At 39.5% G+C, this 24,086-nt stretch overlaps 1 protein-coding gene across 3 annotated transcripts; it reads left to right on the top strand.

Annotated features, from left to right (window-relative positions):
* Positions 1-2,492: 2,492 nt before the first annotated feature.
* Positions 2,493-22,397, top strand: GPRC6A (G protein-coupled receptor class C group 6 member A). Of its 3 annotated transcripts, none has more exons than XM_011230894.2 (6): positions 2,493-2,686; positions 5,731-6,034; positions 8,006-8,317; positions 15,713-15,925; positions 18,862-18,985; positions 21,283-22,397. In XM_011230894.2, the coding sequence occupies exons 1-6, from the start codon at positions 2,493-2,495 to the stop codon at positions 22,395-22,397; spliced, it is 2,262 nt and encodes a 753-aa protein (XP_011229196.1). The 3 variants fall into 3 exon arrangements, with proteins under 3 accessions (XP_011229196.1, XP_002924144.1, XP_011229195.1); XM_002924098.2 differs by having other exon boundaries at positions 8,006-8,842; XM_011230893.2 differs by lacking the exon at positions 15,713-15,925 and having other exon boundaries at positions 8,006-8,842.
* The last annotated feature ends 1,689 nt before the right edge of the window (positions 22,398-24,086 follow it).

Raw genomic sequence — 24,086 nt, 5'->3', positions numbered from 1 at the left:
ATTCTGAAGTAATTAATAATAGACTCTGTATCTTCCTTCAAGCCTAACTCAATAATGATTTACCTTCTAGGGAGACAATAACCAACTAGTAGTACTATTACCAGCATCATCGTTACTACCAGGCATGTGTTTACGGCGTTTGAGAAAGAGTTCCAAGCAATGCCAACTGTAGAAAGCATCCCAAATTTAAGAATTAATAACTTTCAGTTTGGTTTTGGGAAGGGGAAGGCGGGAGCTCTATGTTCTGAATGTTTTGTGTCTTCCCAAAATTTACACAATGAAACAGAGCCCCAAAGGTTGTGGTATTGGGAGGTGGGGACTTTGGGAAGTGATTACATCATGAGAGCAGAGCCCTCCTGACTGGGATTAATGCCCTTACAAAAGCAGCCTTGAGAAAGCTCCTTGACCTCTTCTACCACAGGAGATTTATAGCAGGATCTCATCCGATATTGAACCTGCCAGTGCCATGATCTTGCACTTCCCAGCCTCAAGAACTGTGAGATAAATGTTTGTTGACTATAGGCCACCCAGTGTATGGTATTTTTGTCATACCAGCCCTAACGGACTAAGACAGGAGTTAATTATGGAATGCCTACTAGAATACAGGAGCATGAAAAATCAATTCAGTTCAAGTCTCAAATATACCTATGAGAAAGAATAGCCTACCTATTTTATAAATGAGAAAATTACTGTTCAAAAAGGTTTAGTAACTCATTCATGGTCACATGCTAAGTAGTGGGCAGAGCCAACCAGTCTGTCAGCTTCCCAAGTCTGAGCTCTTTCTGCCATGTAACACTGCATTTTATAGCACAAGGGCTTGCAAAACCCTTTTATCCTACCTTCAGAAGGCTCCTTTATAGAAATAGGTTTTCCAACTTAGATTATATTTATTAAAATAAGAAAATGTGATTTATCTTTAATTTTTGTCAGAGAACAAAGTCCCTAAATATTGTCAAAATTACAACCTAAGAGAATTCATTGGTCCATCTTAGTCACTGATTTTTCAAATAAATGTCAGGTTTGGACAATAGGGTCCCATGAGGGTCAAACCTTCAGAATCACTCTGAGTTATTTAATACCTATTATATATTTTGCTGAACAATTATCTGAACTTGTTATTTTTATTATATTTTTGCCAAAATCATGTTTGAATTTGTAACTACAGTAACTGAGCAAAAAACCTATATTGATAAAAACAAATACATCCAATTGCACACATATACACACACAAATGAATAATAACATTAAAAGGGGCAAAATGCAATTACTATACATTTGAAGAGACTTCAAACCCATGTATATTAAACTTTCTGAACAACTGAGGTTAACTGGTTTGGATCCCAAGAGGAAATCCTGCCAATGGTAAAAACATAGGACTTAAGGAATATTGGACACTGTGTGAAGAGCTCTGACCTCTCCACTCTTTGGTTGTTGTAACCACGTGTCAATGGAACTTAAGGCTAATCAGGATGATGGAATACACTGTAATAGCCATTGCACTCTTTTATCTTCTGAAATCTCTCTAAAGGTGTCTGTGACCATCAACCAACTGGCTGTATGGGGTTTGGAACTGCCTGCCCATGATATACTTCTTCTTAATCTAATGTCTAGAAAAGATTGCTTTTAAAAAGGAAAGTTAAAAATTTTTAACTTTTTCTTAATGGTTCCTAAGTCACTGAGGTTTATCTATCCTCTGTTAGATTCTAAAAGATATCCACTAAATCACATTAGTACAGATTCCTAAGCATTTAAGAACATGTAGACTAAACTTCTTCCCAAATTTATAAAAAGTAAAATCCACAAACTGTGGCAATGTCAATATCTATGACAGACCTTTCTTGTTCAAAGCCAAACGCTGTATCAGGTAAGTTTTTTGTCAAATTTTAGTTTTGCCCATTACTACCAAAACTACTTATTTCTAACACATGTAAACTGGAAGTGATAAATCCCTAAACTTAACTAAATTTCATTTTTTTAGATGGAGCTCTACTGGAAAAATAAAAGCAGAATGCTGTTTTTCTAAACAGTTTATAAACAATGCCGAAGCTCTTGGGCCTTGAATGCAAGACCTTTGGAAATGCAGAACTGTCCATTCCTGAAATGGAAAGCCTTTCCCAAACTGCTCCCTCCTGAAGATTCTATATTCTACATCAAAAGAAATGGCAACATGACCCAAAGCCCTTGGCATATGACTGAAGTAAAAGAGTACTGTCCCAGCGAGGACCTGTGTTTCTAATCCTGTGACTTTTTTCCTAGTGTGGCTGCTAGAGTAGATCTCCAACAACGGAATGTTAGAGTCTGATATGTTCTTATTGGTGAAGAACTGTTTTGACTATCATCAAGCATCTGAAAACTGAATGTTTCCGGCCTTTGACACTGCCCTATACCTTATTACATGGTGTTTACAGGTGAAATAAAGACCATGTTGCTGGCACGCTGTGAGCTGAATGATTCCTAAGAACTCACATGAACGGAGCAAATGAGAGCGAAGCATGGCATTATTGATTATACCGATGACCTGCTTTGGGAGTACTCTTGCTACTTCCCAGCCTTGCCAGACCCCTGATGACTTTGTGGCTGCCACTTCTCCAGGACATATCATGATCGGAGGTTTATTTGCCATTCATGAAAAAATGCTGTCCTCAGAAGACTATCCCAGACGACCAGAAATCCAGAAGTGTGTCGGGTGAGTAAAGTCTCAAAGAACACATTTAGTTTTCCAGATTATACTATGAGACTAAGGCATGTAAGCATTCACTTGTATTAACATCTAAATTATCTTAACAAAATTAAACTCATATATTTTTAAGTTGCATATAGTTAGTCTTGCATTCCTTCCTTAAAAGAGAAATATATCAGCACTGTATATATAATCAACTTCTAAGTGCAGAGGCAGTGAATGCTTTCCATTAGTGTATTTATTTCGATTTTGCCTAAAAACAAACAAACCCTGAAGTCACTTGAGAAAACCAATTAGAAGACGCTGTAGCCTGTCCACTACAAACATACATAGCACATATATATTTATTATATATTAATATTAAAGTATATTAATTTACATTACATTATCTATGTATACTATGTATTGTTCATGTTCATATCCCCAACAAAATGCATTTTGTTTTAAATATGAATGTATTATTTAGTGTTTTGTTTTAAATGGGCTACATTTAAAATTGCTCTCCACACTAGCATTTTTATCAATACTGCATTCATTTCATTCTTGAAATAACTGAATTCTTTCATGATAAATTAAGACCTTACTTTAGCTTAAAGTGCTCCTTCTTCTTTGATGAACACTTTCCACTAAACTTTGACTATAGAGAAGACATGGCACAGTGTACTATGGAAAAGGAAAGCTGGGCAGAGGAGGTTACAAATGGATTTTCTTTAAGGAGAGCAGGATATTTGAATTCTGAGTTCAGTTTGGGAACAAACTCATTTTGTAGACTTAGGCAAATCACTTAAACTCTTTGAGTTCCAGTTTCCAATTTTCTCTTTTGTAAAATAAGGGCCAGGATGAGGGCCAAGGACACAGGCAGCATCAGCTTCCATCGCTATGGCAACATGATCATTGTGCTTCCTTCCACTCAGAAATCCTGCTTTCTAGCTTCATATTTTTGTATGTAAATTTAACCTTCTTTTTCCCCTTCTTTTTTCTTGTTTTATTAAAAAGTATTTACCAACTCCTCTAAGAATGCTGATAAAATGTGGTTCCACATCACACTAAGATTCCTTCCTGGCATTCTCTCTAGAAGTTGGGCACTTTGAGCTACTCTCTTCTTAAATGTTGATTATCAGGAATACCGGCAAACACCTCAAGATAAATAATGATTTTCAGAGCACTAAATTCGTACCTAAAGAATGACTGCAGTTGTGAGGCCCACAATTATAGGCCAACAGTTAAGGATGGGAAATATGAGAAAATCATTGATCTAATAAGCAAATTATTCTGAAAAAAAATCACTGAATTGAACGTCCTTCCACCTTATTGACACTCCTTAAGAGAGATAGTATTCATTCAGCATCAAAATACTATTTATTAAGTGCCTACATTAACTAGGCCCTATTCTAGGCACTAAGATAGTGAAATGAATACACCAAAGAGATTTAGACTCTCATGGAGCTAACATGTGGGGATCCTGAACATTTTATACATTTGAATTGTCATACAATGCATTATTTTTGTTATGATTCATTATTTTAACTTTTCTCTCTCTGTTTCTTTCTTTAAATTAAAAACTTAATGCTGATTTGCCAAACTTCACTTTTAGATAGTCTCCAGTGACAAATAATACTACTAAAATACTTTACTTTATCATTATTCAGTGAACTAGGACACTTAAAAATATCAAAACCCTGAACAGTAATATTCTCCTCTATGAATAGGTAAAGAAGATGTGGTGTGATGGAATATTATTCAGCCATAAAAAAGAATGAAATCTTGCCATTTGCAACAACATGGATGAATCTAGGGAGTATAATGCTAAGTGAAATAACTTAATCAGAGAAAGACAAATACCATATGGTTTCACCCATTTAGGAAACAAAATGAACAAAGGAAAAATAAAGAGACAAACCAAAACATAGACTCTTCACTACAGAGAACAAACTGATGGCCAACAGAGGGAAGATGGATGGGGGGATGGGTGAAATAGGTGAAGAGGATTAAGAGTATACTTACTATGTTGAGCACTGAGTAGTATACGGAATTTTTCAACCACTATATTGTACACCAGAAACTAATACAACACTGCATGTTAACCGTACTGGAATTTGAAATAATAATGATAATGTTCTCCTTTATTCATTTAAAAAATACTTGAATTGGGACACCTGCGTGGCTCAGTCAGTTAAGCATCTGCCTTCAGCTCAGGTCATGATCCCAGGATCCTGGGATCAAGTCCCACATCAGACTCTCTGCTCAGCAGGGAGTCTGCTTCTCCCTGTTCCTCTGCCTGCCGCTCCCCTTCCTTGTGCTCTCTCTCTGTGTCAAACAAATAAATACAATCTTTTAAAAAATTAAAAATAAATAAAAAATATTTGAATTTTTATATTAGGTACTGTTTGTAACCTTTTGTATACAGTGATGGATGACATAAACTTAACAGTAAAGCAGTAATCAAGCAACTCAGTGCCCTGAAGTCAACACAAATCAAGAAGTCAACCGGGAAAACCCACTGAAAGAGGAAATAGCTATGTTTCATCACTAAAATAGTGCACTTTACCTAGGAGAACTCTACTGAGCTTACCCACAGCCTGTTTTACATGGGATTCTTAAGAGTCTTATTAATCTGGCTTCCAACCATAATAGTTTAGAATCCAAAAAATACAAAACAAAACAAAACAAAACAAACAAACCAGGCTAGTGAGTCTAAGGAGCAGATACTTGGACAGCAATAAAATGGTGACATATAACTATAGAAAGGAGCAAAAATCAGACACATCTTTATACTGCAAAACACTAAACTGGATATTTAAGTGATCCTAAAATTAATCAAGAAAAAGTTAAATAGTGTTCCTTCCACAGACTCCATTTGAGGAACTATATATCCTTTAGAAAGGTTTCCATCAAGAACTATTTTTAAGTAAATGAAGTTTAGTAAAGTTTATTCTTTAAAAGGTAAGCTTTACTGATCCAGAAATTGTCTATTGTATGGCAGAGATGTGAACAAAATGAGTTGCCATCAGGTCTATAGATGATTTTTTTTAAACCTTGTTTCCCAACAGCTTTGAAATATCAATTTTTCTTCAAACTCTTGCCATGATTCATAGCATTGAGATGATCAACAATTCACCATTATTATCTGGGGTCAAACTGGGGTACGAAATCTACGACACCTGTACCGAAGTCACAGTGGCAATGGCAGCCACTCTGAGGTTTCTATCTAAGCTCAACTGCTCCAGAGAAGTCGTGGAGTTTAAGTGTGACTACTCCAGCTACATGCCAAGAGTTAAGGCTGTTATAGGTGCTGGATACTCGGAAATAACAATGGCTGTCTCCAGGATGCTGAATTTACAGCTCATGCCACAGGTAATTGTCTTACCTTGGACATTGGGTTTGAGTATATTCTTTATTATAAGAGGATCAGGGTAACCTGGGAAACTAGTTAGGGAGCTGCTTTTATTTTAACTTTTCTTCCTCTTCAGCCAAAGAGGGCACGGTGCCCTAGCCTGGATAGTATAGTGGACAGAGCACTAAGGGAAGAAAGTCACCCCTCCATCCATCAGATCAAGTTTCTGAAGGTTCTCAGCGGGATTCAGATAAGACCGAAATCTCTGAGGGCCTCAACTGCCTTGTTTCTGTAATAACATCAGTTGGGTGCTATGAAGAAAACTGAAGAGAGACTGAGGGGTAAGGGCACATGCAGGTCAAGGAACACTTCCTGAAACTCGAATGAGAAGGGACAGCCAAGGGAAGATGGGGAGGAAAGGACAGTATCTACGCTGAGAAAATAGTTAAGTATAAAGTTGAAATGTCCGAAGAATAACAAAAGGTCAATATAGCTAGATCAGGTGTGTAGAAAGGAGTGCAGTAAGAAGTGCATTTGCAGAGATAAGCAAGGGTTGGTCATTCAGCATCTCTGAACTCCAAGAGTTCCATTCCAAAGCCTAGTGAAGTTGATTAAAAAAAAAAAAAGTTTATATCCAAAATGACAAAAGAGTTATTCCTCCAAAAAGCTCAGAGACAAGACTTTGGTTCAAATTTTCTAGACCATGTCTAACGCTAGTTAGGTGATAAGTAAGAAAAGTAGACTATTTTTAACAATGACTATGTCATGTAAAAATGTAATTTCCATGATTGGCAGCACTAGACAACACAAAAGGAAAGGGGACTCTCCTCAGAGGACACTGATTTTACTGAAGCCCAGGTGTCACTGTAGATGAGCACAGCAATGCCAGGTACAAAATGTAGTCTGCATAGCAATGTCAGGGAACTAAAGTTTAGTCAATGTCCACCCTGTGCCACAATTCATTTAAATTTTCTCCTTGAATCTTCACAAGAATCTTATCGTTTCACAGGTAAAGAAATGACTAACTTTCCCAAATTTATTGAATTCAGGATTCTGATAGTTTGTCTGACTCCAAAGCCTATTGTCTTTCCACTGTACCTGGTGGCTGCTGTAAATAGTTAAAAAAAAAAATAATAAAATTCACCAAGCAAGTGACACAGTGCAATTGCAGCTGTGGAAGGTCATAATTCCCCTTAGAATAAAATCACCAGAGCTGTAAATCAAGCAAAACTTTGCACACATTAAGTAGGTCTCCCAAAATGCTGATTTGAGTAGCTCAGGAGTCAGAAAACTATAGCATGTAGATCAAATGTGGCTCTCAAGCTCTTAAGCTGTCAAGTGAGAATGGTCTTCACATTTTTTAAAAGGTTTGTAACAAATATATATATATATATATATATATATATATATATATATATATATATATGAATGACAGAGACCATATGTGACCAACAAAGCTTAAAATATTTTATATCTGGTCCTTTGTAAAAAGTATGTTGATGAATACTAGATGATTATTTGGCTGGATGATTTATTTTACCTGGAATAAAAAAAATCACCAAAGTTGTCAATCAGACAAAATATTGAACACGTCAGGTGTCCCAAAATGCATTTTGTTTATTTGACCAGCTGCATTTTCCCTCTATTTATCTCTAAGTATTTAAATAATAGTCACTATTGGTCTTGGTCTGAGATGTAAGATAGATATAATCGGACACAGAAGTGTAGCCAGAGGGTAGGATAGAGGCTGAAACTTCAGAGAGCTTGTACTATACACAATATGAAATGATTGAAAAGCAATGACTCTAAACAGTCACCAGGTACTAAATGTCATGATTTAAGCTATTTATAAAGTTGAAGTTCATTGAAGGGAAAGAATGTAAAGGACCACAGCATTTAGGGAAAGATTACAGTAATTCACAGTTATGAGAGTATGAACAGCCACCTGGAGTTCATCAACACCATAATTAAAAGATTCTGTCAATTTCCAGGTGAGTTTTGAATCAACTGCGGAAATCCTAAGTGACAAAATTCGCTTTCCTTCATTTTTACGGACTGTGCCCAGTGACTTCTATCAAACTAAAGCAATGGCCCACCTGATTCAGAAATCTGGATGGAACTGGATTGGCATCATAGCCACAGATGATGACTATGGACGACTGGCCCTCAACACTTTTGCAGTTCAGACAGCAGCAAATAATGTGTGCATAGCTTTCAAAGAAGTTCTCCCAGCCTTCCTCTCAGATGATACCATCGAAGTCAGGATCAACGAGACACTTGAGAAAATCATAGCAGAAGCCCAGGTTAATGTCATTGTGGTATTCCTGAGGCAATTCCACGTTTTCAACCTCTTCAGTAAAGCTATAGAAAGGAACATAAATAAGATCTGGATTGCTAGTGATAATTGGTCAACGGCCACCAAGATTACCAGCATTCCCAATGTGAAAAGGATTGGCAAAGTTGTGGGGTTTACCTTTAGAAGAGGGAATATGTCTTCTTTCCATTCCTTTCTTCAAAATCTGCATCTGTTTCCCAGGGAGAATAACAAGGCCTTACATGAATATGCCATGCTCTTGTCTGCCTGTGCGTATGTCAAGGACAGTGATTTGAGTCAATGCATTTCCAACCATTCTCAGGGGGCTTTGGCCTACAAGGCTAATGAAGTTACAGAAAGGAACTTCTCCTTGAGAAATAATTTCCTGTGGGATTACACCGAGCCAGGACTTGTTCATAGTATCCAGCTTGCGGTGCTTGCCCTTGGTTATGCCATTCGGGATCTCTGCCAAGCTCGAGACTGTCAGAACCCCAACGCCTTTCAACCGTGGGAGGTACTAACTCACATATCCAAGAAAATTCCCCTACTGTCATTTCTTTCCTTGAGTTGATTTGCAAATATTTATATTAACTACTCTTAATCGTATTCCTTTTGTAAGTAGATACTTTCAGTGTTTGAATAACCTGCATTTCTATCATTAGCTTTTTGCTCTTGAGGATAATAGAGTTGTTATTTTGCCTTCACTACTACACTGACCCACTAAAGTGGTGTTCTTTTATTCTCCAAGAAGATCCAGTTGATAGATGTATTTTCCGTGAGTTTATGGATTTGTATCTCATCTTATAGTTTTTCAATGCTTCATATGAATTATCTCTTTCAGTGCTCTTGACAAACACAAGATCAGGCATGTTTAATGGTCCTTTTTATTGTTGCTAAATGTTCCCAATGAGGAAACTAAGCCTAGAAAATACTAGAAATGGACTTTAGTCTGGGCCTTCTGCCTCTATGCCCTTTGTTTTTCATGGTATCTCTGGTGTTTATAGTCTTCAAAGCCTTCAGCTACAACTCTTAGGACAGTGTCCCTAGGACTCCGGTCTTCCTCAAATGAACGTTATTAGATCAATCATAACAATTCCTATGATATCTCGGGTTGAAATGAGCCATTAATTGTGGGTAAAGGAAGTCTTTTCCTTTCTTCACTTTGATTAGCTTGTAGAAACTCAAATTCAAGCTTAATGTGACCTTTTTTAGTGAAAATTTCCCACTGTGTTTTTAAAATACAGATAAGACATTTAAAAGCAAATTGTTGCTTTATATGATAAATTTTACTCATTAAAACAGATTTCTCAATAGTGTGTACTCAAAGACAAACTTGTCTGTCTTAATGCAGAATTATGTTCCAAAAATATATTTATTATAAATATGTAAAGGAAAAAGAAGGTGAAAGGAATTAAGACTCAGTTCTTACCATATATGTGAGTATCCAGGACAGGCTATGTCTACTTTTGTCATTTTTACTTTAAACACAAACACAAGCTCCAAGGTCTGAGATCATCAACTTACATTTGGGTGGATCATGTGATGGTCATAAGGTGTTCCAAATTGCTCATTTTAAAGTTAGTTTTGATCTTGTAAATGCAAGGCAGAAAACCTAATGAAGAGGTAAGACTAGAGATTAGGGATTTTTTTTTAATTAAAACTATCTTTTAAAAATACATACACTTATGTCTAGCTATTTTAAGATGTTTGTTTGAAAGCATGCTCTTTGTAACGTAAAATTTTAATGAGGGATTGGTAAACACTATAAATTAAGTGAACCACAATAATTAAACCACTACACAAAATTTTAGGAATAAGAGGTTGAGAAGGAGTAATAGAGAGAAATTAGACAATCCTAGAGACAGATAGGACAAAGGGGAGGAGACATAGAGAGCCTCATAAGAAAGGAGAAATACAAATAGAGATATTTACCCACTAAAGATCTGGGAAAGTATTTTAAATCAGGACTAAATCTCAAACATTCTGAGGAAAAGACTTGAGAAAGTATAATCTAAGCAGAGCCTTGTAAAATGTTTTATTTAAACAGGAGGAGTCTGGGGTTGTTCTTTATTCCCCCTGGGAGCCTGGTTATCTAGAAACAAACAAGAACAGACTGGAAAGGAGGACTATGTGAGTGACTTGCTCCTTTGATCACAATGTGCATGAACCACATCTGTACGAGATTCAGTAGGACAGATAATGCAAACAATTGTCTTTTCATGAAGAAATCTCCATACACTTTAAATTTGAAAGATCAGCAACATTTAGGGTCACTAATCAAAGCTACATTCCTAAAAAGTATTTTGCCTCCTGGTAAAATGCACTGATATTTAAATATTACTTTCTAAATAATTTTACATTCAAATAACTTTAAAGATGCTTTTCCCAATATTTGGCGATAGCTCTTACTTTGGCCCCATATTTGACAATGTCTGTGAGCGGTATTCAGAAATGGCACAATCAGAATTGTTCTCCATTAAAAATCCGTTCTACGGATTTTTAATGCTACTCAGATATGCGTGAGGATACCGCCTCCTTGTTGTGACCAGTGATTTGGGGGATTTTGTTTGTTTGTTTTCCTTTACTTATGATGATGTAGAAAGTAGTAAGTGATGTATGTAGGATGACAGAATGTCTAATAGCCAAACTTCTAATTCATATATTGATTTAGCAAATATTTATTGGATGTCTCAATGTTCCAGGCATTGTGTTGAGTGTTGAAAATATTCTAGAAAACAAGACAATTCTCTTCCTAAAGTAGTCATCTGTCTACTGGTGAATACAATCAAACAATGAAGGAGCTGATTACAATGCAGAATGATGCATTACTATGTTTCATGGAGACCCAAATGGGCAGAGAAGCACATAACTGAGGCAACCAATCCAGTATTAACAATTCAGAGAACATTCTCCAAAGATCGTGACATCTCTGGAGAATATGATGGATGGGTAGGGGTTAGCTGGGACAGAAATACTCAGGGAAGGGAGAGAAAACGTGGTATCTTCAGGGATAAGAAAATAGTGCCAAAGAACAGGAGTTTTTTTTGTGGAAACTACAGGTAAATGCAAGTAGGGAGATTAGTGAAGGAGTCAACATTAGGACTCCAGAGCATCTCAGATTCTGCTGTGCAGTTGAATTGCCTAGGAATCTTATGATCGTGCATATGCTAATTCAGTCACGGGTAGGGGGATAACTGAAAGTCTGCCCTTCTACCAATTTCTCAGGTGTTGCTGATACTGCTGGTACAGAGACCTCCTTTAACAGAAAGTCTGCAAACTCTGTTTAAAGGTTTGCACATGTTAGAGCAAAGGGGAGTCAATTAAAGATATTTTTAGACAGGAAAGTGTCATGATCTGCTTTCCACTGCAGAAATAGCATTTCATTTCCACTGGGGTGTGCACTGATTAGAGGGATGCAAACCTAGAGGCAGAAGGACCAATCAGGTGAAATGGGCATGCAGTAATGATGGATAGTACTACAGGCCTCTACTGCAGGTACGAGTACTGTGTGTGACAATAAGGATGGAGACACGCATACGGGGATGTTTAAGGGGAAGGATGACGAGCATCTGGAGATAGATTGGGTGTAAAGGACGACAGACAAAGAGAAGCAAAAATGTTGCAAGTGATTCCACATTTGGACAATTGGGACCATTTGTTGAGATAGAAACAGAGAGGGGCGCCTGGGTGGCACAGCGGTTAAGCGTCTGCCTTTCTGCTCAGGGCGTGATCCCGGCATTATGGGATCGAGCCCCACATCAGGCTCCTCTGCTGTGAGCCTGCTTCTTCCTCTCCCACTCCCCCTGCTTGTGTTCCCTCTCTCGCTGGCTGTCTCTGTCTCTGTCAAATAAATAAAATCTTAAAAAAAAAAAAAAGAAAAGAAACAGAGAAAAGTAGAGGTCTGCTGGGGAGAAGTATGAAGCGTGGTGTTTTGGAGATATTGAATTCCAAAAGCTTCCAAGACATTCAAGTGTAGCAATGGCGGTCAGATACTAGTCCAGAAGTCAGAAAAGACATGTGCTAAGGAGACAGCGATTTTAAAGTGATAGGAGAATAGTAACTAATAATTTTTTTAAAGATTTTATTTATTCATTCATTTGAGAGAGAGAGAGAGAAAGAGAGAGCACGAGCAGGAGGGAGGGGCAGAGGGAGAGGGAGCAGCAAACAGGGAGCCCGATGCGGGGCTCCATCCCAAGACCCCGGAATCCTGACCCAAACCAAAGGCAGACACTTAACTGACTGAACCGCCCAGGTGCCCCAGTACCTAATAATGTTTAAAGACTACCATAGTGGTCACTGACATATATCACCTCTAATCTCTACAATATTCTGGTAAGTCCACAAGTTCATGCTCCTTACACTCCATCCTAAAGAAGTAACAAAAAAGAATGTTACTGGTGACCAAGACTTGCAGCCGTTTTAGAGATGGAGGGGACCTCGGCAATAAGGGTCTGGCCCATGGTCGCCCACACAGGTAGCAGTGAGACTGTCCCAGCCTTAACCCAGGGTGCTTTCTGCTACCACATGGAAAACCTCATGAAAGAAAAAGACATGGGTTGAGCATCAGACAGAGATGTAAGGCCGTGTCCTCTGGGCCCGAACTTGCTCACCAGCACAGCTTCCTTAGGGAGATGTCGTGGACATCCGAGCAGTCAGGGAAAAGCAAAACACGTTAACCACAACAGCTCAAGTGCTGTGGCCTCCCGGCCTTGCGTTCTCAAAAACAGGTCATCACCATACACAGGGTGAATGCTAGAATCGTGGAAACACACATCCTTTAAGATTTATGGGGTCAACTTACAGTGACTTTCAGAGTCTCCGTGAAAAAATAATAATAATAATTGACAGAAAGAGCCTTTAATAGCTTCATAACCAGAGCACCGATGTTCAAAACTGCCCTCCACCCAGAGCAAGTGTTCTGTCTCACTTACCAGGTCAGGAACACACTGTTTTGCTTGTCTCCACCGTCTCTCCTGTGAGGACAAGCACACAGTTATGCTAGCTTATGTACATCAGCCAGTGTTAGCACGATTTCCAGAACAAGGGTGTGGCAGAACTTTACCCTGAAAAACCTCATTAAGTGCAGGAAAAAACAGGTGGAAATTATAGTTCAAACTCGAGAGTGGAAGAGGATATGCTCCCCAAAGAATTGAGTTTTCTGGGGCTCGTGTGTGTGAATTGCTGAAGGAAGGAAGAGAAGAAAAATCAATACACAGGTAGAGGTGGAAACACTGACGACAGGTCATTTCCTTTTTAAAATTTTTGTTCCCTTCACATTTTTTCTTCCAGGCAATTGCTGGAAAAAGCTTTTGTGGGTTAATGCCACCCTGTGAGATCTGCTATACTGCTTCTTTAAAGTAATACTAATCAATTTACATTCATTAAAAAAACTAAGAAATCTGTGGGGACATATAAAATCAATATACGTTGCTTAGAGATTTTACCAAAGTGACATTTGGTCACTGACCTGACTATTGTAACTAATATATTTACCTTAAAATATTACTTTATTTTCTTATGTTCTAATGACAAAACTGAAGGAAAGAAACATTCATAAAAGATCAACTGAGAAGGAATAGAATAATTCTCTTCAAATAGAATAATGTCGGCCTCATTCCACAGCTGTTGCACACAGCAAAGCCTCAAACCTCACAGACTTGGAGGAGTAGGCCCCGTGTGTTCAGAGAGGGTATTTACTTAGCTGTGATTATATGGTGATTATGTGAGTTAATGGTGGAGCAGGGTTCCTCCCGCCCAGTCCAGTGTCCTTCCACTGCAGCACAAACTCAATACAGCTGCCCTGTTTGTCAGTAAAACACTTCCTGGCCAAGCTGCATTGCATACAAGTTCTTACTGTACAGATTGGGTAACAAGTAATTTTTCACTGCATTTCTTGCCTCTCAAGCTAAAAAAAATCATTTTATGAATTACATTGGAAATAGAATTTAGAGGTCACTTTACTAGACACTCAATCAGTGAAACAGATTTGAAAACCATTGGCGATAATAAGACCTATAACTCCCACCCAATGAGTAACAAAGTATGCATTTAGAGGGCAGGCACCTGCAACACCTCCCACCCACCAGCTCAACTTCTCTGGTGGGGAGACACCCCGAGAACAGGGTGCTGTTGTCACTGGACTGTCTCCAGCATTTGTACCTCTGTCTCCTTCTCCCTCATTTTGGGGATGGTGAGCATAATGACCACTGGGTCGGATGACCCACTCGGGCTTGGCCAAGGATCCAATTGTGACTAGAAGGAAAGAATGACTTGTGCTGCCTTCTATAGGTCCTGAAGACACACTGAGGACGGCTTTTGAGTCAGAAGGAAAAAATAAGAAGATATTGAATAAACGTACTGTTAGATGTAATGGAAAGACGTGAACGTCAAAATGTGTGTTCCCGGATAAGGCCCTTTGCGCCTTGGCTGGTGGTGCACATCTAAGGAAAGAGGAAGATGATCCCTGCTCAGCATGTTTCACTGAGTAGTTATGGGGTAGAAGGAGATCACGTTTCTGAGTATTAGCAAGTAATATATGAATGTCAGGTGGCATCGTTAATTGATAGACAAAGTATCCTTATTTATTTGCACAATATCCCTATTAGCTAATCAACAGTGTTAACAGGTATTAATCGAACCTTTACTAATCTTAATCTGTGCCCGATACTGGGCTGAACTCTCTGTATGTTTAATTACATCTGATCCTTACAATAACCCTATAAGGTGGGCTTCATTTACTTCATTTTACAGATGGGGAAGCCGAGGCCTCAAAAGAAACTGCAAGTGTAGGGGCGCCTGGGTGGCACAGCGGTTAGGCGTCTGCCTTCGGCTCAGGCCATGATCCCGGCGTTATGGGGTCGAACCCCACATCAGGCTCCTCCGCTATGAGCCTGCCTCTTCTTCTCCCACTGCCCCTGCTTGTGTTCGCTCTCTCGCTGGCCGTCTCTATCTCTGTCGAATAAGTAAATAAAATCTTTAAAAAAAAAAAAAGAAAGAAAGAAACTGCAAGTGTCAAGACCTCACCACTAATGAGATAGAGAGCTAGGATGAGAGCCCAGGCAACCACCCCAGACGGCCCACCCTGAAATTCTATAACGTGGAAAAGAAGACGCTCAGATCCCGATTTGATAAGCTAGAGAAGCTGCCCTCTGTGAACATTAACTTGACTCCTCAAACTGACAGAGCAAGACTCTGGCAGAAATAAGGCTAGAATTCTCAAATTATTGCCAGATAGTTAAGAACCTTCTCAACGAGTTACCACACTCATTGATCCAGCATGTCCTTTTTCTACCTTCTAAGTGATATTCCTTATAAAGCAGTGTTATAACTGGGATAACGAATACATATTTCTCTAAGTGTTTGTTTCTATTTTTATATTTTATAGTTACTTGATGTACTAAAAAATGTGACATTCACTGATGAAGGGAATTCATTTCATTTTGATGCCCATGGGGATATGAATACTGGCTATGATGTTGTGCTCTGGAAGGAGATCGACGGCCACATGACCATCACCAAGATGGCACAATACGATCTGAGGAACAATGTCTTCATCATCACGGATCAAGAAACAAAAAACGAGTTCAGAAATCTTAAGGTAATTTTGTGGTAGCCTCCTTTATAACATTCAAATCAAATGAATACCTCAGTTGCAAAAGTCCATGATCCCACCAGAACCTCCAGTGACCCTATGGCCTGTTTACTGTCCCCAACTTCCCCCCTCAAATTCTCTGGTCAACTTGTATACCACTCCCTTGTACATGCTCTCTTCATCATCCTTATTTGACCACAGCTTAATCCTCGTTAAATTCAACTCTCTGCCTAATCAATATGGCCCCCATGTAGCCGAACTTGGCAAAACAAAAACAAAAACACCTTGTTGACTGTTTTCACTTTAAATTCATGATCCTTAATCTCCAGTGGGCCCTTAATGCTACTGGACAATCGGAATATTACCCTAGTCCATTAACTCACCCACCTTCCTAGATAGCTATTCCATAATTTTTCTTCTCTCCCCCAACTCCAACACATCTTCCCTGTCTTCACTTTCAGTTGACCTTGCTTCCTATGTCACTAACAAAACTGAAAAAATCAGAAGAGAACTGCAGGGCCCCCCTGCCGCCATATCCATCTTCCTTCTGGCACTGTGGGTGGACTGGGTTCCTGGCCAAGGTCAGCTCGTCCCTTGACTTCTGGATCCAAACCCCCTTCCACCTACTCGATGATACTGCTCTTGTAATGCTCTGGCCTCTCCTACATCCTCAAGTATTTTCTTTTCTCCATTAGCTACATGATGATATAAATATGCTATTATTCCTTTCATTCATCTTCAAAAAAAAAGAAACTCCATTGATTCCCCCAGTTCTCCTTCTATATACTGTCCATTCCTCTATTTCTCTTTACAGTAAAAGTCCTTGAAAAATTTAAATACATTCCTGGCCCCAATTTCTCTCCTCCCATAATTCTCTTGAATTCTTTCCAGTCCATCAAAATTCTTTCCATCTAGTTCACCACTGTTAATAAATCCAAACGTCATCTTACTTCACTTACTGGCTAATTGTTCTCCTCTCTGTAAGATGCTTTCTTTCTTTGTTTCCACAACACCACGCACCATTACTTTTTTTCCTGTCTCTGGCCACTTCTTCTTAGTCTCTTTTGCTGCTTCCTCATCATTCCAGCTGCCTATAAATATTGGCATACCCAGAGCTCAGAACTGCTCGTGGATTTAAATAATGTCATTCAGTATATAGAAGGCAGATGACTCCCAGCTTTTTATCTTCTAAATTTCAACCCAAATAAATATATGACTGTGTAATTGACATCTCCACCTGGGTGTCTAATAGTTCTCTTGACTGACTACCTCCAAAACTGAGCTCCCAAACCTACCCTCATCTCAATAAATGGAAATTTCCTTTTAGTTGCTCATGGAAAAACCTGGTGGAATCCTTGTCACACTTTCTACCCAATCTAAGTTTCACTTTCAAACCCATAGTCCAAAACATGAGATAATCCTAAATACTTTGATATCCCAAAGTTATTAATATCAGACTTTAGAATGTCTTTGCTGTCTCTTATGTGGGGGAGGGGGGAGAGAAGGTCTCCCTTTTATCCCCTAATGACATCCTACCTGCTGAAAACCCAGATCAAGAATAACTGTGTTGAGAAGAAGAAAGCCACTGTTTGTGGATACAGGGCTACCAAATCTTGGCTACTTTTCTCTCTCAGCCAGATAATTTTCATCTCCCAGAGAAAAGACAAATTAACTAGTCCTTGGATTGTGTTCCTGGCTCAGGAATAGCTATTAAGAGAATCTAGACAAACTCGCGTTTACCCATTTTGCTTTGGTTTCCCAAAGGTAAGAGCGAGACAATAACAGATTTATTTCACAAGCTATGCCACGAGAAAGAGACTGTGAATGGAAAAAAAGCACAGCTGAAGTGCAAAGACTTATTAGTTAAATTGGAAAGGGCTTCGTGAAAATAGGATGCTACATATGTTTCACATTGTGACATGCACAATTATAACCTAAATTCTCAGGATTATGAAAATATTATTTATATATCTCAGGTTGTCTTTTTCACTAATACATTAGTGGTTTCAAATTAAAAACTTCTACTTTTTTTTAAGATTTTATTTATTTATTTATTTAAAGAGAGAGAGTGTGTGTTTATGTGTGTGCGTGCATGTTTTAGAGAGAGTCGGGGGAGGGGCAGAGGGAGATGAAAGAAAGAATCTCAAGCAGACTCCCTGCTGAGCCAGAAGCCCAACGTGGTGGGGGGCGGGGTTTGATCTCTTGACCTTGAGACCATGCCCTGAGTGGAAATCAAAAGTCAGATGTTCATCCGACTGAGCCACCCAGGTGTCCCTCCACTGTTTTGTTTTTGAAGGTTAGACTGGACAGAGTCCTTGGACAGCGTGATTAATAACCTTCTAAAGAATATAAAAGCCCAATAAGTTACTATTTTCTATTATATAGTTGAACTTTTTAATACAACACAAGATTGGAAACTTCCAAGCTGTTGTCTTCTTTAGTTCCATCACTACACATCTGTCCCTCTGCTATGGACTTTCTGAAAGAGCTAATTTCCCTTATTTGCTTACAAAAGTTATTAATGCGACAAAACTACTTCCTCCCAAGGCAGTTTCACTATCTGAAAGTTTCTGTTTTTCAAACTTGTTCACATCCCTCCAGATGACAAAATAATTCTATTTGCTATTTTTTTAAAGAGACCAAAATACTATTTAATAAATGTCTCTTTAAATTAGTCAAGGTTGGGGCACCTGCGTGGCTCAGCAAGTTAAGCGGCTGCCTTCGACTCAGGTCATGATCCCAGGATCCTGGGATCCAGTTCCATTTCAGGCTCCCTGCTCAGCGGGGAGTCTGCTTCTCCCTCTCTCTACCCCTCCCCCCTGCTCGTGCACTCTCTCTCTCGCTAATAAATAAAAAAGATCTTTTAGGAATTAATTAATTAAGTCAGGGTTACTTAGGATAAATCTTTTAAAAATCTATTTGAGATTTCTTTCACTTTGCAGCAAATTCAATCTAAATGCTCTACGGAATGCAGTCCTGGGCAAATGAAGAAAACTACAAGAAGCCAACATATCTGCTGCTATGAATGTGTGAACTGTCCTGAAAACCACTACAGTAACCAGACAGGTAATTATAGTCACTGCAGCATTTATAGTGACACACCTGAACCATTTCTCTTAGGATGATTTTTGTTTACATGAATCCTATTTTGTTTTATTTTTTTCATTTAAAAAATGGCATTTCATGCTCCTGCTAGATTAAATTCCAGTGAAATTTCATTTGACCTTGGAATTTGCTCTATTATATCAGCAGATGCATAACCAGTACATAACAGAAATTAAGTAGCTTCCCTTCCAAGGGAAGTTGTCGCCCCCTCAACTGGACTTCCCTCTCTTGCATCTCTCAAAGCAATGTGAATTCTGTCCATTTTTGTCCATATATCCCCCACACAGACATGCCTGCCTTGTAACTGGGGCACAGTAACTATAAATAAATAAATGCTGAATTAGCTAAACAGAGCATTATAGAAACCCCGAGGTGTGCATACCCTGGAGATCTCATTATTCCTACCAAGAGGCAGTGGTAAAGCCTAAAAAGAACCTTCTGTGAGAGGATGGGATGAACTGTTGACATAGATGAGATGCTACTAACTAATTGTTTGACAAACCTGTCTTTAACAATTTCACAAGATCAGAGCAAAATACACAAATTAAAGAACATGAATAAGGTCAGCAGCCTTCAGGGTCTTAAAAGGAGATATCGGCACTTTCCCTGGAGTTAAGCCTGCTTTAAAAGCATCACGTTCCCTTGTTTACTGTTGCATCCCTATTCATCTATACCAGTTGAGAGTTGGAACCCGAGACTTGGAACAGTTCTCAATGCCTTACTCTTTTTTCTCATTGCTCCAAGGGAAATGTATCACAATGTTAACATTCCAATAGTCATGTTCTCTCACTCTCTCACAAAAATGCTACTTGTTGCAACCTGAGATGGGCTCTGCTGTGTAAATAATTAGGTACTGGGGGGGGGGGGGTTGGATTTTCCAGGGGGTGTTGGATTTTCCAGGTGATACGGTGACTAGCAACTGTCTGCCAAGTGGGATAAATAAAAATACCAAGAGATTAAGTAGTGTTTATTTCCCATAAAGATGTACATAAGTTTTCAAAATATAATTTGGGTTGTCTTTGGGTAATCAGGGAGAGAACAAGTGTAGAAGAGTGCCTTTACTTTGGAGGAAAAGCAAGGGTTTAGGGTGCTCTAAAAGGACATTCTCTCCTGTTCTCTACGTCTCCAGCACACAGCTCTTGTGCATAGACAAGGCCAATAAATGTTCGCCAAACAGGTGAAGAAGATGGTGCAACGCTAGCAGTGGCAGGTAGGGGACGACAGAGAAGGGTGGGTATTTGTAGGGAAACAGGGCTTGGAAAGAGGAAGAGGCTGGAGAGGTAATGAAGTGTAGCCACAGACACACAGCCTGACTCTGAGGTTAATGGAGAAGACAACGCAGGTCTGGCCCCATATACAGTTGCATGGGCGCTGTGGAGCGTTCGCAGATGGATGCTGACAGAGGGGCTTCTTTAGGGGGCGAGACTGGAGAGCAGATGCAATCACACCCCCCAGAGACTCTGCTCTGATATCACCTCTTTATTCCACCCCGCCATCAGAATCAGCAGAAATCACTTCTAAACTCATCACTGCCTGTGTGAGAGGCTCAATTTTACTGACCTCCAGACAAAAAAATTAACTTTAATTCTTCATTCACCGTCACTGGTTACAATCTTGTGTTATCTCACTTTTAGAGAGCATTTAGGGTGACTCAGTTTTATTTTCTCTGCTTTTAAAAGAACTGCAGCCTCTTTTATAATAGCAGTTCTCGCTACGCTGAGTGTCTACCATGTGTAATGCTCCACACAAAGCATTTTATATTTATTCTGTCACTGAATGCAGCACCCCAGTGAGGCAGAGCATTTTTAAAATTTTTTTAAAGATTTAGAAATAGACTCAGAAAATTCAATTTACTTATTCAAGATTATAGTTATCATAAGTGATAGAGAAAGGGACTTGAGATGCATCTGATTGCAAAGCCCTTCTTCTCAATGGAGTCCCTGAACAGCCACTTACATGACAGCAAATTCCTAAGAGGTTAGCATCTATTCTGAGTATACGGATTTCCTAAAGACTCATAGCCCAGCTGTTTTTTTTCTTTCTATTCCCCTCTTTTCCTTCCCTTGCCCTCACATTTTCTCTCTTGCCTTCTTTCGGGTTCTGTGCACGCTTTACGTCAATAAGTGACCAACATGACAATGATCTCTATCCCTTTGCTTCTCTTGGACTATAACCAAGGAGTCTCATTTGTAGCATCATTGTGGACAATCACCTGGTTTTAATGTTTGCAATGTAACTGAATGTCCTCTGTCTTTTAGATATGGATCACTGCCTTTTATGCAACAACGAAACTCACTGGGCCCCTGTAAGGAGCACGAGGTGCTTTGAAAAGGAAGTGGAGTATCTCAACTGGAATGACTCCTTGGCTATACTGCTCCTGGCCCTCTCCCTACTAGGAATCATGTTTGTTCTGGCCATTGGCATAATATTTACAAGAAACCTGGACACACCCATTGTGAAGTCATCCGGGGGATTGCTGGTCTGCTATGTGATCCTTCTCTGTCATTTCCTCAACTTTGCCAGCACCGGCTTCTTCATTGGAGAACCGCAAGACTTCACATGTAAAACCAGGCAGACGCTATTTGGTGTGAGTTTCACTCTCTGTATCTCCTGCATCTTGATGAAGTCCCTGAAAATTCTGCTAGCCTTCAGCTTCGATCCCAAGTTGCAGAACTTCCTGAAGGGCCTCTATAAACCGATCCCCATCATCTTCACCTGCACGGGTATCCAGGTTGTCATTTGCACAATCTGGCTGATCTTTGCCGCACCTGCTGTGGAAGAGAATGTCTCCTTGCCCAGAGTCATCATCCTGGAATGCGAGGAGGGATCTGTCCTTGCATTTGGCACCATGCTGGGCTATATCGCCATCCTGGCCTTCATTTGCTTCATATTTGCCTTCAAAGGCAGGAAATTACCTGAGCATTACAATGAAGCCAAATTCACAACATTTGGCATGCTCATTTATTTCATAGCTTGGGTCATATTCATCCCCGTCTATGCTACCACATTTGGTAAATATTTGCCAGCTGTGGAGATTATTGTTATTTTAATATCTAACTATGGGATCCTGTGCTGCACATTCTTCCCCAAATGCTATGTTATTCTTTGTAAGCAAGAGACTAACACAAAATCTGCCTTTCTCAAGATGATTTACAGTTACTCTTCTCACGCTGCGAGCAGCCTTGCCATAAGTCATGTTTCACTGGACTCCACCAACAGCAATATCACCACGACCGATCCCAGCTCAAGTGGCAGGTCTGCAGCCTGGCAGGAAAGCAAGGATCTTCAGGCACGAGCATTTGCACACATATGCAGAGAAAATGCTACACGTGTATCTAAAATTTTGCCTCGAAAAAGAATTTCAAGTATATGAAAGTGTCCTTGAGAGATGGCATATTTTAGAATAAAGTGTGTCTAGGATCTTTGTATTTAAAATGTGCATTTAGTTTCCAACAAATATATTCTATGTGTTTCTTCACTGCCACCATGTTCACCAGTGCTCCCTCTGTCCAACCACCTGTTTAACAAAGAAAATGGAGCCCTCGCCCAGAAACTGCCTTCATTCTTCCATCTGCCTCCATCTTTACCCCCTTCCTCTTAGGCACATTTCTATTCCAAAGTATCCCAGAATACATCATCCTTATTATGTCCTCTGTCTCTTCTCAAACCTCTTCGTATGGGTTCTCCTTCTCTCCTAAAGCATCTTTGTCTTCCCACCTCCACGGCTCCGTTCAGTTGAACAAGCATTTGAACAGTTACCATCCACTGGGTGATATGCTAAATACAAAGGTACAAGAAGGACCAAGGCATCATTTCTGATCTCAAGGAGTTCAAAATGCAGCGGAGACAGTCACATGTCAACATCTTCCTTTCAATGCCATGGGCATGGGGCACTGTAACAGTATAGTGACTTGGCACTTAGGCACCCTGGGAGATGATGAGAGAGCTTTGAAGAAGGCTAAATAAATGATATGACGTTTAGGTGAAGACTCAAAAGATGAGTAAGAGTTAGCTAACCAAAGAAAGTACAGAAAGCTGGTCCAGATAAAGGCAGAAAGCCAGGAGCAGCAGCAGAAAGTGTCAAGAAGGTGTGCTCAGGGGAGTAGAGTCATTTGGTATTACTAGACAGGAGTCCTGCTTTGTATGGAGAGGTTAGGCCATGAAGGAATACCACAGACTGCAGTTCTTTCATAGAAAGCTTAGGTCTTTATCTTGTGGGCAGAAGGTCATCAAGATGACAGGTTCAAAGTTCCATTTTAGGAAGATCACTCTCAGACAGGGTAGACAATGGAGTCTAGCTGGGAGAGGATTAGGATCCACACTAGGGAATAGAGAAAAGAATATGAATATGTATTTAAGCCATGCAGGAAGTGGTAACTTACCTGAAATAGTTGTGGTATAAGCTTCCAGTTTAGTTTATTGAAGGAAATGTGCAATGTGGGAAGAAGACTGGTTTAGAATAGAAGACGGAATATTGAATTTGAAATGCCCAGAGTAATCAAGATGTATCAAGTGTTCTCATGGATATAAGACTCTGAGCTCAGGGGACAGCGCAGGGCTGCTGATAAGGATTTGAATGCCATGTTCACGTTGTCACCCATCCTCATAAAATGGATAAGCATACAAATTTACATTGTCTCCAATCTTGACATCCTCTTTAACTACAACTCTCTCTCTCTCTCCCCCTCCTCTTCACAACTGAATGTTTGAAGGAATAATGTCATTATTGACTCGGGACCCACTGAGCCCACTGGAATCTGGCTTCTAGTTGCGCCACTCTGCCAAAGTAGTTCAGAGAACAGTTACCTGTGACTTTTTATCTGTCAGTGTCAATGGTCATTCTTAAGGCTCCGTCTTCCCTGAATCTGGTAGGCATTTGTGGTATAATTCCTCTTCCTTGAAATTCTCCTTCTTCATCCCCTACATGATTTTCTAAAGCTTTCAATTATTCAAAACTCTTCCTTCTGATGCAAAGGCTCTTTTTGTTCTATTCTGGCATCTTGACCATATATCTTCCTCCACTTAACTCTTAAATGCCGGTAATCCCCAGAGTTCTACCTTC

Source organism: Ailuropoda melanoleuca, chromosome 10, assembly GCF_002007445.2.
Source record: "Ailuropoda melanoleuca isolate Jingjing chromosome 10, ASM200744v2, whole genome shotgun sequence".
Classification (NCBI taxonomy): domain Eukaryota; kingdom Metazoa; phylum Chordata; class Mammalia; order Carnivora; family Ursidae; genus Ailuropoda; species Ailuropoda melanoleuca.
Note: the sequence above shows the minus strand (reverse complement) of the source record. Positions and strands in the feature narration are given on the sequence as shown.

Excerpts from the sequence above, each read along its gene's own strand:
- GPRC6A (XM_002924098.2), top strand. The coding sequence starts at position 2,493 with ATGGCATTATTGATTATACCGATGACCTGCTTTGGGAGTACTCTTGCT. Across the intron at positions 8,843-15,712 it reads ACGCCTTTCAACCGTGGGAG|TTACTTGATGTACTAAAAAA; the intron begins GTACTAACTCAC and ends TATATTTTATAG. Across the intron at positions 15,926-18,861 it reads ACGAGTTCAGAAATCTTAAG|CAAATTCAATCTAAATGCTC; the intron begins GTAATTTTGTGG and ends TTCACTTTGCAG.